The following is a 12386-nucleotide window of genomic DNA, read 5'->3' as shown; positions in this document are numbered from 1 at the left end:
TGAACTGCTTGTTTTTAGTTGTTACAGCAGCCCTTTCCTGTCATCCAAACTAACTTATGCTTGTTTTAACTCTGGGTTTGTTAGTGGATGCAACTTGGACCTAGTTAGATTGGAAATATGTTATTATCTAAAACGATGTACTTGAAATTCTTCACATCGAGCAGCCCTAATTAGAAGCTGGGTTCGAACTCCAGACTCACTGAGCCACGGACCAGCAGAATACGCATATCACCCAGATGGGTAATTATGATAAATATTAATAATATTAACATTCAAAAATTGGAATAGTATGTATGGTAACAATACTGCTCTAAATGTTTCCAGTCTTTTGAGATTTATTGCAATTTGCAAACCTTCACCCATCAAAAGGCAACTTTGCAGTGAAAAGTGAAAACATTTTCTGCATTGATTAAATGACTCAATAAAGGAAGCCCTTTACTTGATAAACCCTGGGGCCTGGCTGAAAGAGGGAGAGGAACAGAGCTTGGAGTTGATGGTCAGCATGACAGCACTTAGAAAGTAGGTACCTAAAAAGGGACCCATTAAGGTAGGGGAAAATAGTAAACAGAAAGCATATAGAAAGCTTAGCTCGGCCATTGGGGGACAAGGTATGGAGCAGGAGCTTATTGAGTCTACCCCATATCATATGCAATGTTAAGGGTTTGACAAAGATATATGGACGGTGGCCACGGCATATATAGTTCTTTCTGTGTTGGGGGGACCATGTGCAAGTTGGACCTGGTCGTCCATACTGCGGATGAGGAGATAACGATAGACTTTAGCTGATGCATGTGGAATCAAGCGTTTTGGGTTTTCTCTTTGAAATCATTCGTTTTCGATGCCAATCACCTGGCCCCACTGAGCCAATTGGTGCCTAATTTATTGTGGCATCCCAAAATTTCTCTCCAGTAGTTGATGAAAACCTTCTTGAAATGACTCTGCTAAGCAAGATTCTGTCAAGCTCAAGAAACAGAAAGTTAAAAAGGGACCTCCCCCTTATCCTGTCAAGGGAACCAGATCCACAAATAACAAGATTACTTCAAGCGGGTTTCTTTCACTTTAATGAATTGAGTGATGAACAAATATTTATCGTTCATACTCTGATTTGACAATCACCCAACAAGAAGACCCTCGAGAACATTTCACAAGAAGCCAGCCAATCAGAGTTCTTGCTTTGGAGATTATTGGGTCTATCATCCTTTTGCTTCCCATCTTCTTGCCTAAGAAAACAACCTTGGAACCCAATCTTGAAAAAGGCAAGTGCACAGTAGAGAGATACATTGTGTTTCCACTTGATGATTGCTTTGCATCATCATAATTTATTGTTTCTTTATAGCGTTCTAACTTCCAAGTGGCATATCCATGGCATCAGCTTGCTTAATTGAACCTTATCATTCTATCCTCAAAATTAGTGCCTGGATTCTGGACACAGACGCCTTGTGAGTGGATACGAATCCATTAAATGCTTAATACCCAATCTCTTTACTTTTGACCACCATTCTGATGAAGTGGTAACTGTCGGTTCTGCTATTGACTAATGCACATGTCTGAGTCCCGGTTAGAAAAGTTCCTCAGATTAGAGATTATTGTGTTTTTGGGAAGTAGAGGGTTTCAACAATTACGTCAAGCAATTGAAAAGTGCAACAAAAACAGACATACTTTTCAATATGGACTTCCAAAAGATACGATGTGAGAACTACAGGTTGTCCATGTGCATGCACGGAATGTTCTCTCTATTTTTTTATGGCAGTCTTCTCAGTTCTCAAAGTTCTTAACCAAATCTTTTGCTGAATCCTCTGTAGGAATGTAATTTCTACTACCATATTTGAATTATGCCAATTTGGTAACTATTACCAAAGCACTAATAAAAGATAATTCATTTTTGAACTTAATATTTGGGAATCTCTATATTAATCTTAATCCACATTGAGGCATTATTGTTATTATTATTATCCTTCTTTTTTCTTAACCACCTCTCTCTCTCTCTCTCTCTGATTTTTTATTATGTGTACGGTAAAACCTAACCTGATATTTCAATCTAATGTTCTAGATTTATTGCATTGAAAAAACGGCTTGACCCATTCAACCCAGACGTACGGTTGAACCAATGAACTGCCACCCAGGAAAAAAGAAAAAGGGATCATCCACCGTTCCCAGTTTTAAAACAGTGATCATGATGATTTACAATATACTTCATTTATTTTTCATATTTTAACCAATGTTGCAAAGAGAGTTGCTAATGGCGTTGGGTTACAAAATTTCAGGGGCTATAAACCATTAAACAATGAAAAGTCAATTAACCAAAACAATACTATTGCCAGATTGCCATTCTCCTTTTGAAAAGTTCACCAATCAAATTATAGGGAGGAGTAGCCCAAGCAAAAAAGATGTTGTCTACAGCAGCTCCCTTCTTCTAAACGAAAGCCCAATGGATGAGACAAGTCTCTCATTCAAGCTCTTGACTCCTTGTTCCCACACCGCAATTATTTTATCATAAAGAAGCTTCAGCATCAAACCTGCCATAAATGTCATCGTTGTTGTTGTTGTGATTTATATATTATTGAACAAACAGAAGAACAAGAAACAGGCACCCTTTATGCGAACGGGGCTCCTCTTGTCTTCTCTTCCTTGTTTAATAACAACAAGATTCTGTGAGAAAAAGTACAAGTGACCCCAAATGGACTTCTGCTGTACACACGTAAACTGCTCACTACTTGTTTGACGAAGGTCAAGAAGCCCCACATGAAGACTCCTGCATGGATATCTTTGTCTTTGTTGTAAACAATCAAAATGAAACGCAACTACACATCTCTCCTTACTTTTTATCGCCATTATTGCCGGTTCTCTGGGCCCCTCCAGGCTCCACCCCAAAGACATTAAAAAAAAAGATGAATTATAGCATCGCCACTCATTTTGATAAATCTGTAGTGAAGTTTATCATTTACTTGCTCATTGCACCACAAAAGGCTTTTTTCTCTTTGTATATAGAAATTACAGCTTCCTCAGCGAGGTGACACTACTTTTTGCATCTAATTTTCACTTACCTACTTGACGTGACCGCATGAAAGAGTTATACCAAGTTGAGATGCTACCTTTTATAACTCAGTCCATCCCAGAAATCTGAACCCCACCGTACAGGTGGGATGAATCTGATGGTGGATCGATATCAAATCTACGGTTAGGATGCGATTTATAAGGGTGCTACTGATAGATTAGGAGGGGACTATAATTACAAATTTCTGGAATGGACTGCAGTCTATTTATCCCTACAAGAACTATATAGAGGTACCTGGTTGACAGGTTACCTATTCGTTTTATTCCTTGGATCAAATGGTCCATGATTGGCCAAACCACTAGTTTTGCGCAGTCTGGATTGATGAAGTAGATTCTCTGTCTCCAAACCCTATATTGTTCACACCCGGCATGTATCTAATCTAGTCAGGGAAGCAGAACATTAATGGCAGACAGTTGATGTAAATTATAAGATTGTGATTTGACCGGTGATGTAATTATTGCTGTATCGTGAACCTAGTATTATTATTAGTTACTCCAAGGAGAACAGCCACGTAAAAAGTGGTGTGATGTGGAGATGAAAAAAATATGAGGGAAAAGTTGATGTTCTCAATATTCCGAGGCTTGACATGGGCACAGTAAAAGATGATATAAGCATTGTTCCTGGAGTACCAAGCATCACCAGTGGGTGCTATTGGATAGAAATGAGATAAAATGAAAAAATCTCAATTTCGTTTTTCCCTCCATTTGTTCTCCCTGTTGATATCACCCTTTTTAAGAGCAACCACCAACCAGCCAACAAAGCCTCTAATCTTTCGAGTTTCAACTTAAACACCCTTGAGAACTCTTCTACTCTTTCCAAATTCCGAATTAATTTGTTAGAGGTTTGAGATCCTTACTCTGATTTTAGGGTGGTAGTGACAATGATCAAGCAGACTGAAGAAGACTCAACAACCCAGATGTCAACCAACAACCAGAAAGTCGAATTAAAGAGCAGAAACAACAATGATGGCGGAATGGATAGGGAAGAGTGGTTGAATTTGAGCCTCGGTAGAAGTGAGCCATGCAACAGGAACTTGGATCCACAATCAAAGCCCGCTTCCAACAAGGTCTTCTCGTGCAACTTTTGCATGAGAAAATTCTTCAGTTCACAAGCTTTGGGTGGTCACCAGAACGCTCACAAGAGGGAGAGAGGCGCAACCAGAAGATTCCAATCTCACAAGATGGCGACAACGGTGAGTTTGCCCCATAATGCATCACCCATAATGCAATCACTGGGAGCCCGGCCTCACTCGCTGGTGCACAAGCCAAGCAAAGAAGGAACTGGGTTGGTAGCACGGTTCAACAATCCCAACTCGGGCTATGGGATGGCTTGGGCGCCATTCACTTTCGAAGAAGCAATGGATATGATGTGGCCGGGGAGCTTTCACCTGGACCCTAAACTGTCTATACAACCATCAGAACTACAAAAGATAGATTTGAATCTCAGTCTTTGATCCATCCATCCTGTCAACTAAATCAGGTTTCTCTTTTATTTCCTGTCTAGCTACTGTATGATTTTGGCATTTTTTTTTCAACCATCGACTAAAGAAGCTAATGTAATTAGTTGAAGAAGTTTGAAGTTTCAATTCTCATCCATTTTCGGTATCGTATATTTATGTATCTGTCAATTCGGTCGTTCAGTGAGCTTCCCAAGCCACCTAGGAAAAAGGTTCAAATATCAATACATCCGATACGTCTGAACATGCGTATCGAGGCGTTTCAGGTGATTGATACATTTTTTTTCATATTTTTTATAAGGGGCTTATAATATTTCTATTTAATGTTTAAAACCACCATAATTTCCAAAATCCTAAAACCAAGAGTTTGAGTGACCCTCCAAAGCGATACAGTATGCCTGGTATTCATACTTTTTTTTTAATTAATTGTACGCCTGAATCCCCTATGGTTGCTATAACTACTGTTATCCTTTTTTTTTTGGGCATAGTACAGCAACACACTAACAATTATCCTCTAAATTCAGGGGTAACAACAGGTAGCAGGACTCCAATCAGCATCTCTGATGGGACTCGATATCCATACTTTGAACATTGATAGACTTCCCTGTGCTCTTCCCAGAATACATTATTTGCTAAATGCTCAAAATAAAGCATCTAGTAAGCAACTTATATGCTAATGTTAAATATTAAAAGTTTGGACGGCTATAATCCATCCGATAAAACTCCAATACAAATTTGGTTATGGGATTGACGTGGATTGTAGGATTGTGCACATTTCGGGGTTTCTACCTCTTAGGCAGTCTTAGATCAGCTACATAATTCTTCCCATCCAATCACAACTGTAAGTCAACTCAGGACATGAAGTTGAAATGACTGGCGAAGGTGCCATCATTCCTTCAGAGTTATGTTTAACAGAACTAATATAAAAAAACTTATTTTGCCTTTATTAATTCTTCAATTTTTTTTAATCATGAATTGTCTCTTAAAAAAAAGTGATCTCACTTTGGCTTGCCCTTATAGTCTTGTACATGGAGGTCCTCATTGTCATATATTCCGTGATCTGTAATTACGCTTCTACCGTCATTGCCATCACACCCAAAGGGTTCGGTCAACTGCCAATCTGAGCCTACACACCACTATATTCTTCAGGAATTGAAACATATTCCAAAGATCCATTGACAATTATCAAGAGACCGGACATCGTGTGAACAATGATTTCATACGGTTTTGGATCTAAAGAGAGATTTCACAGAGGGGGTCAGAAGATTTTGATCAATAAGTTGTATTAAAGTCCAGATCGACTGTGGTGGTGCTACTTATTTGGAGAAGAAGAAATACTAAGTTTTCAACCCGCAAGTCTGTAACAAAATAGCCAAATGAGAGAGAGAGAGACCAGATAAATGAAAGAAAAGACGAAGAAATAAGAATTTCAATAAAAAAACAATTTATTTTTAACTTATTGTTATTAGTGGGAATTTCGATGTTCAAGTTTGAAACACGCTCCCATGGAGGTTGATGGATAACCAAAGTATCAGCATGTTGACTTTGGATCACCTGCCCACATCTACCCACAACACACTACCCCCATGAATTGAGAACATCTCCCCTTGCATAATATTATGTAGGAGGATGAGATGTTCTCCATGTGTGGCTGCAATATATATGGATAGACATGGGCAGAATTTGTATGGGTAGAAGATTCAGACTTGTTTATTGCCACCTCAAGGTGAGAGGCAGAGCCAAGACACCTAACCTCTACTAAAAGGTTACCACCTCTATTTTTGAGAGGCTTACGCCTCAATGCCTTGCACCTCAAATTGGTGAGGTGTAAGCTTCCTATAAAAAGCATTAAAACTGAAAAAAAAATATATTATAAATTAGCTATAATATTTCTTAACATTTAAGAAAATTGATTATTTAATTGTTTATAAATAAAACAGACCAATCTATACTAAAAATTTTCACATAATACTTCTTTTAAACAAAAAACATATCATTTGTTGTTCTCTTACCAAAGTACATGTTAAAATAGGGTTTCTTTTCCCCGGATCTAATTATAAAGAACAAAAATACTAGACAACCCCCCCCCCTTTTACTAGTTTTAATTCTTCATCACTTATAAATTAAATGATATTGAATAAAAGATCTAAAAATATATAAATTAAGTACAGCTATTTTTCTTTAGTAAAAAAGGGTTATAAATGTAAAATAAAAGTATCACATTAAAAAGAACATTATTTAATAAAAAATAAATATATAAATTGACTATGAAAGAAAAAATATGATTAATTTTAAGACAAAAAAAAATGAATATAAATATAAAATTTCTATAAAATAAATAAACTGTACCCTTACTACATAAAATATTACAAATAATTTCAGTCTACATGTTTATAAAATTTTAAAAAACTTAAGGCTCGTGTTAAAAAAATGTGTAATGAAAAGAAAACATATATAAGTTGAGTATAAAATGAAACAAATTGTGTCTATATACGGATATATGTACAAACATTATATTTATATACATAAAATTAAAAATTATATTTATACTGAGTCATACGTCTCAAATCGCCTCGAGACTTACGCCTCACCTCTTTGGCACCCAACCACCTTGCATCCACCTTTAACCTTTTAAAACCTTGGGGATCATAAAGGGTAAAATTGGGTTTAAAAAAATTAACCTACACAAGATGTAGGGAGGAATGAAAATCTTTTACCCATTATACAACTGTACAATTTCTTCAAATTTGTAGAACATAAATAAATGAATAGATTTCTTTTCTCAAAAAAAAAAATGAATAGACTTCATTTCCTTGTGAAATTACAGGCTGTCATCCAATATGTTAGGGATAGTGACACTTAACCCGTTGATCTTTCATTAGAGACAAAGGCCCACCCTGAACTTTCAGATTGGAGCATTTTCCTCACCACTAACATTCTGTTAGTTAATTTCAAAAAAGATTCTCATTAGACTGTCATGTGCACGTTTAAAATTTTCTAAAACCCCAAACTGCCCTTAAATCATTTTATGAGTATTTTATAGAAAATTGATAAAATACAACAAAAAACAAAGGTACCGTTTTGTCACGGGGGTAGTTCTACAACGGAAGAAACTCGTGCGGCGTCCTGGCCAAGGCAGGCCAGGACAAGCCTTTATGCGCTTAGAGGCTAGGAGTTGCCCGATGGGATGGCTCCACCAAAGTCAGTAGCATTGGATCATGACCTCAAGTCCAATGGCCGGGGCACTCTCCTGGCTCAAACCGGTCCATGGGAGATGCCGCTTACGTGCTAAAGGGAGACAACCATAATGGAAGGCGACCATGCGCCGATAAGGTGACTTGGCACCGATGTGAAGGGTCTCCTATATGCCGATGATGACAGGCACCTGTGTGCCATGAAGATAGGCAACCGCTTGGGCCGAAACACACCCGTGCGCTAGGGGCAACGGGATAGCTCAATCAACTTGGGCAAGGGGCTGGCGAGGTGAAGGGACATGCTTGAGCCAGGCCCGCATGCCAAGCCTCCCTTGAGTATCGGTAGCGCAGTGTTGGTCCAACACTGTCCCCATGAGCAAGTGTGCGCCCATGAGGAACCCTGGTAGCCATGCTAGCCGTTAACCAGGGCCGCCCCGCAAGGGGATGAAGGTCTAGGAGGGCCAAGGTTAGGCACCCAAGGAGGTCGACCACCCCTCCTCAAAGAGTACGTTAAGCTTTTGGTGGTCTGCCTAAAGATGACCTCAGTTCTCCCAAAAATCTTACAGGCGAAAATGACGGGCATGTCCCTAACGTAAGCCTACCAAGCGTAGGCAAGGCTAAGCCTGTGCTGAACCGTCACAGGCTCCCCCACTTAATTCATTGTCGTCCTCGACAATGACTACTTCCGTGAATGGGCATTTGAGTCCCGCGCCATCCACTCTTCAGCCAGTTCCAAGGCTCGCCTAGCCAACCCGGGTCTTGCCTATGTTGGTGTCCATTTATGGGGACGGAACCATTTCACCATGCCGGCCTGCCTGGACTTCACCCCCAGTGTCGAGGTTACTCAAACCGCGCAATGGCTATGCCGTTGAACTGTGAAAGAAGGGCCCTCGAAGAAATGTGTGTGGTGCTTCGCGGAGGTCCGCCCCATGTATCATCTTACCTCAAGGCTCAACCGTCTTCCTGGTAGCTTTTCAGTGATGCTACCGAACACGTTGATAGGTCTACTCCTGCTGTTGGCGATGGATGCTGGGTGTACCCTTTCACCATGCTGGCCTACGGTCTTCACCTCGCCCTGTGCGGGTTACTCAAACCTAGACATGGCTTATGCTCTCACGGCCCTCGAAACTATGCTTCACCTCGCTGGTTCGGGCTACATGTTCGCTTCGAGGGGGTCCCAATGCTGCTGCCTCAAGGAGACTTGACCGCAATCTGTGCGAGTGTGGCAACTTTTACCCATGAGTTGCCGAACATGCACTCGCCTTGTGATAAGCTTCTGCTGCTGCAAGTGTTCAACCTGAAAACTGAGCATGTCCACCTGATACTTTGCCGGTGTAGGGCCGCCATGCTCCAACGGCTAGCATAACCACATTCCTAACAAGGCCCACGCGTCTACCCCCGCATGAGGACAACCAATGCGTCTGCAACCGCAAGGGAAGCTGTTTTAGGGTCATTGGAATGGGAACACGAACAATGAATGGCCTCTTGCTAGGCTTGATGAACAATCTGCTCGAGTAGTGTACCCACATTCCTATCAAGGCTCACGCGTCTGCCCCCGCATGAGGACAACGACCATCGCGTCTGCAACCGCAAGGGAAGCTGTTTTAGTGTCATTGGAATGGGGACACGAACTATGAAATGGCCTCTTGCCAGGCCTGATCTGAATTCTGCTCGATCCTGGGTGGAAGTGCCTAGGGACCGCACCCCACAAAATGCTGCTTGTCAAAATGACCGCTTCAACTGGCTCTGGGCTAATCTGTTGAAAACCAATTGCTACTGCAATTAGCCAACTCGCTCTGATACCAACTGTCACGGGGGTAGTTCTACAGCGGAAGAAACCCGTGTGGCATCCTGGCCAAGGCAGGCCAGGACAAGCCTTTATGCGCTTAGAGGCTAGGAGTTGCCCGATGGGATGGCTCCACCAAAGTCAGTAGCACTGGATCATGACCTCAAGTCCAATGGCCGGGGCACTCTCCTGGCTCAGACCGGTCCATGGGAGGCGCCGCTTACGTGCTAAAGGGGGACAACCATAATGGAAGGCGACCATGCGCCGATGAGGTGACTTGGCACCAATGTGAAGGGTCTCCTATATGCCGATGATGACAGGCACCTGTGTGCCATGAAGATAGGCAACCGCTTGGGCCGAAACACACTCGTGCGCTAGGGGCAACGGGATAGCTCAATCAGCTTGGGCAAGGGGCTGGCGAGGTGAAGGGACATGCTTGAGCCAGGCCCGCATGCCAAGCCTCCCTTGAGTATCGGTAGCGCAGTGCCGGTCCAACACTGTCCCCATGAGCAAGTGTGCGCCCATGAGGAACCCTGGTAGCCATGCTAGCCATTAACCAGGGCGCCCCGCAAGGGGATGAAGGTCTAGGAGTGCCAAGGTTAGGCACCCAAGGAGGTCGACCACCCCTCCTCAAAAAGTACGTTAAGCTTTTGGTGGTCTGCCTGAAGATGACATCAGTTCTCCCAAAAATCTTACAGGCGAAAATGACGGGCATGTCCCTAACGCAAGCCTGCCAAGCGTAGGCAAGGCTAAGCCTACTGAACCGTCACAGTTTGGCAAGTCTTTTTAGAAAGATCTTTTAGTAGCCGAAATAGGCAAAAGACATTGAGCTTTTGGGGTCTTGTCTTTAAAGATAAAGACCATTTCTTAAGTGGCTCGGTCTACTAGGCTTTTAAAAATGCTTTTAGAGGCTATTTATGAAGCAAAAAGACCAGAAAGCTTCATTTGAAGCTTCCCAAAATTTGGCATTTTCGGTCTTTTCGAGTCTTTCTGCGTACGCATCTTCTCATCTTTCCAACTTTTGATTACCAAACAGAGAAAAGACTGACTTTTGGTCTTTCGAGCTTGTGGAAACTCAAAAGACCACGTGGAAAGACTTGCTAAGTGCCACCAAAGATAAGGGAAAAGTAGAAATTTGCAAAAAATAAAAATTGAAAATGAAAAAATACAAAAAACAGAAAATATAACAAAGAAAAAGAGAAAAATACAGAAAACATTGAAAATTGCAAAAATAAAAAATGCAAAAAGACATTAAAAAAATAAAAGAGGAAAGCATAGAAATTCATAGTAAAAAGAATACAGAAATTCAAATGGACATTTTTGTAATTTTATCTTTGTCATTAAGCCCATGGGTGGGGAAAAAGTGAAGTCTGAAAGTTCAAGGGGCTAAGTGTCCCTACACCTAAAGTACAGAGTGGCAGTGTGCAACTTATCCTAAATATATACATTCTACGTGCACAATGAGTTCATTGCAGCGAAACAATGAAAAAAAATAAATAAAAAAGAATTCTATATCAGGCTTATCCATTTGCAATGGTTAATTGTGGGTCGAGTCCCGACCAACCACATACTTATTTGGGCGGAACAAATTGGGTTGGGTGTATTTGATAGTTGATAATAATAATAACAATTACAACACGTATGTACATCCACTAGACCTGGCAAAAAGTTGATCCAACCCGCGAACCTGACCCAATCCAACCCGAAAAAACAGGGTTTGAGTCTCATATATAGCTACCTGAATGTGAAAATAACCCGACCCGACCTGAAAGAAATTGGGTTGGGTTGAGTCATGGGTCAAGCCGCTGACCCGATTGTCAAGTCTAATTGGGATTATTTATGCATTATTAGAAATTTCCATTCTTTATTTTTTTCTATTTAGTCTCTACTTTTTATTTGTTACTCTTTAAATTGTTAAATGTTCAAGTTTTTTATTTTGTATTTGGAATTTTAAAGTTAATTCTTTTAGTTTTGACATTTTTCATGTAATTTTTCTTTATTATTTTAAATTTCAATTATTTTTTGGGATGACCCGAATTGACCCATAGGTCAACCCTAACCCGAATATTTAGGGTTAGGGTTTAGCATTTAACAACCCAACCCGAAATCAACCCAAAGTACCTTGACCCAACCCGAACCTGGCCCACCCAACCCAATTGCCAGGTCTATCCACATTTTGTCGAACAAGTACACATGGGTTGTGGCACCGTTAATAGTAGCACATCACGACTGATTAAACTGTGTACCCCATTTTAGCCCATATTCTTGACGTTGGGATGATAACATTGTGCGCATGAATGAACCTTCGGACACGGGACATGGGAGTCATTTTGTACTGGTACAAATAGAGCAGGTTCTCAGTTAGTAGGATCTCTGACTCAACACAGACCTGGGATCAAATCTCGCTGCCACCAGGTTGGAGGAGGGGACGAGGGATGGGCTACCCTTTTATATAAGCTAATAAGCCCCATGAAACCAAAAATTAAAAGAAAAAAAAAAACATTATTGGTAGTGGAATTGAAAAGGTGCCTTGTATCTGATTTCTAGGAACTATAATTTCAGAGGTCTCACTAATATATTATTATGGAAATCAATGTCTTAAATAGAATAAGTAAGAAGCCTCACCCACAAACTTTTGTAGGATCCGGTGTCATAATGGGGAATACATACCAATACAAGAGGCATTGTGTGAACACAATTCATTCTCATAACATAAATTTCCACGTACTATTTGCATGATTTTGGATATGAAACTTATGGAGCAAAGAATCCACGGTTGCTACAAGGTGGGTGCGCTCAAAAGAGAAGTAACGGATGGACGTGACGTGCTTTTAGGATGGGCCATGTAGTTTAGATGTTCATGATGTCTATCCTGCTCGCTCAGAGAGAGAGAGA

The 12386-nt window shown here is 40.8% G+C and overlaps 2 protein-coding genes across 9 annotated transcripts in view; one reads left to right on the top strand and one right to left on the bottom strand.

Annotated features, from left to right (window-relative positions):
* Positions 1-2174: 2174 nt before the first annotated feature.
* The window catches only part of LOC104607481 (TIP41-like protein), a 30633-nt gene continuing 20421 nt past the window's right edge, over positions 2175-12386 (bottom strand). For 3 of the 8 annotated variants that reach the window (XM_088887838.1, XM_088887836.1, XM_088887835.1), the window contains one exon: positions 2523-2752. In XM_088887838.1, coding sequence (XP_088743964.1) covers positions 2551-2752 — 202 coding nt within the window. In that variant the 3' untranslated portion in view covers positions 2523-2550. The other 5 variants (XM_088887841.1, XM_010273156.3, XM_010273148.3 and 2 more) reach the window with 4 other exon arrangements.
* On the top strand, positions 2762-4650 carry LOC148791220 (zinc finger protein 7-like). The gene has a single exon (XM_088887842.1). The coding sequence runs from the start codon at positions 3936-3938 to the stop codon at positions 4506-4508; it is 573 nt and encodes a 190-aa protein (XP_088743968.1). The 5' UTR covers positions 2762-3935; the 3' UTR covers positions 4509-4650.

The sequence above is a fragment of the Nelumbo nucifera genome, chromosome 5 (genome assembly GCF_055504915.1).
Source record: "Nelumbo nucifera cultivar China Antique chromosome 5, China Antique-T2T, whole genome shotgun sequence".
Taxonomy (NCBI): domain Eukaryota; kingdom Viridiplantae; phylum Streptophyta; class Magnoliopsida; order Proteales; family Nelumbonaceae; genus Nelumbo; species Nelumbo nucifera.
Note: the sequence above shows the minus strand (reverse complement) of the source record. Positions and strands in the feature narration are given on the sequence as shown.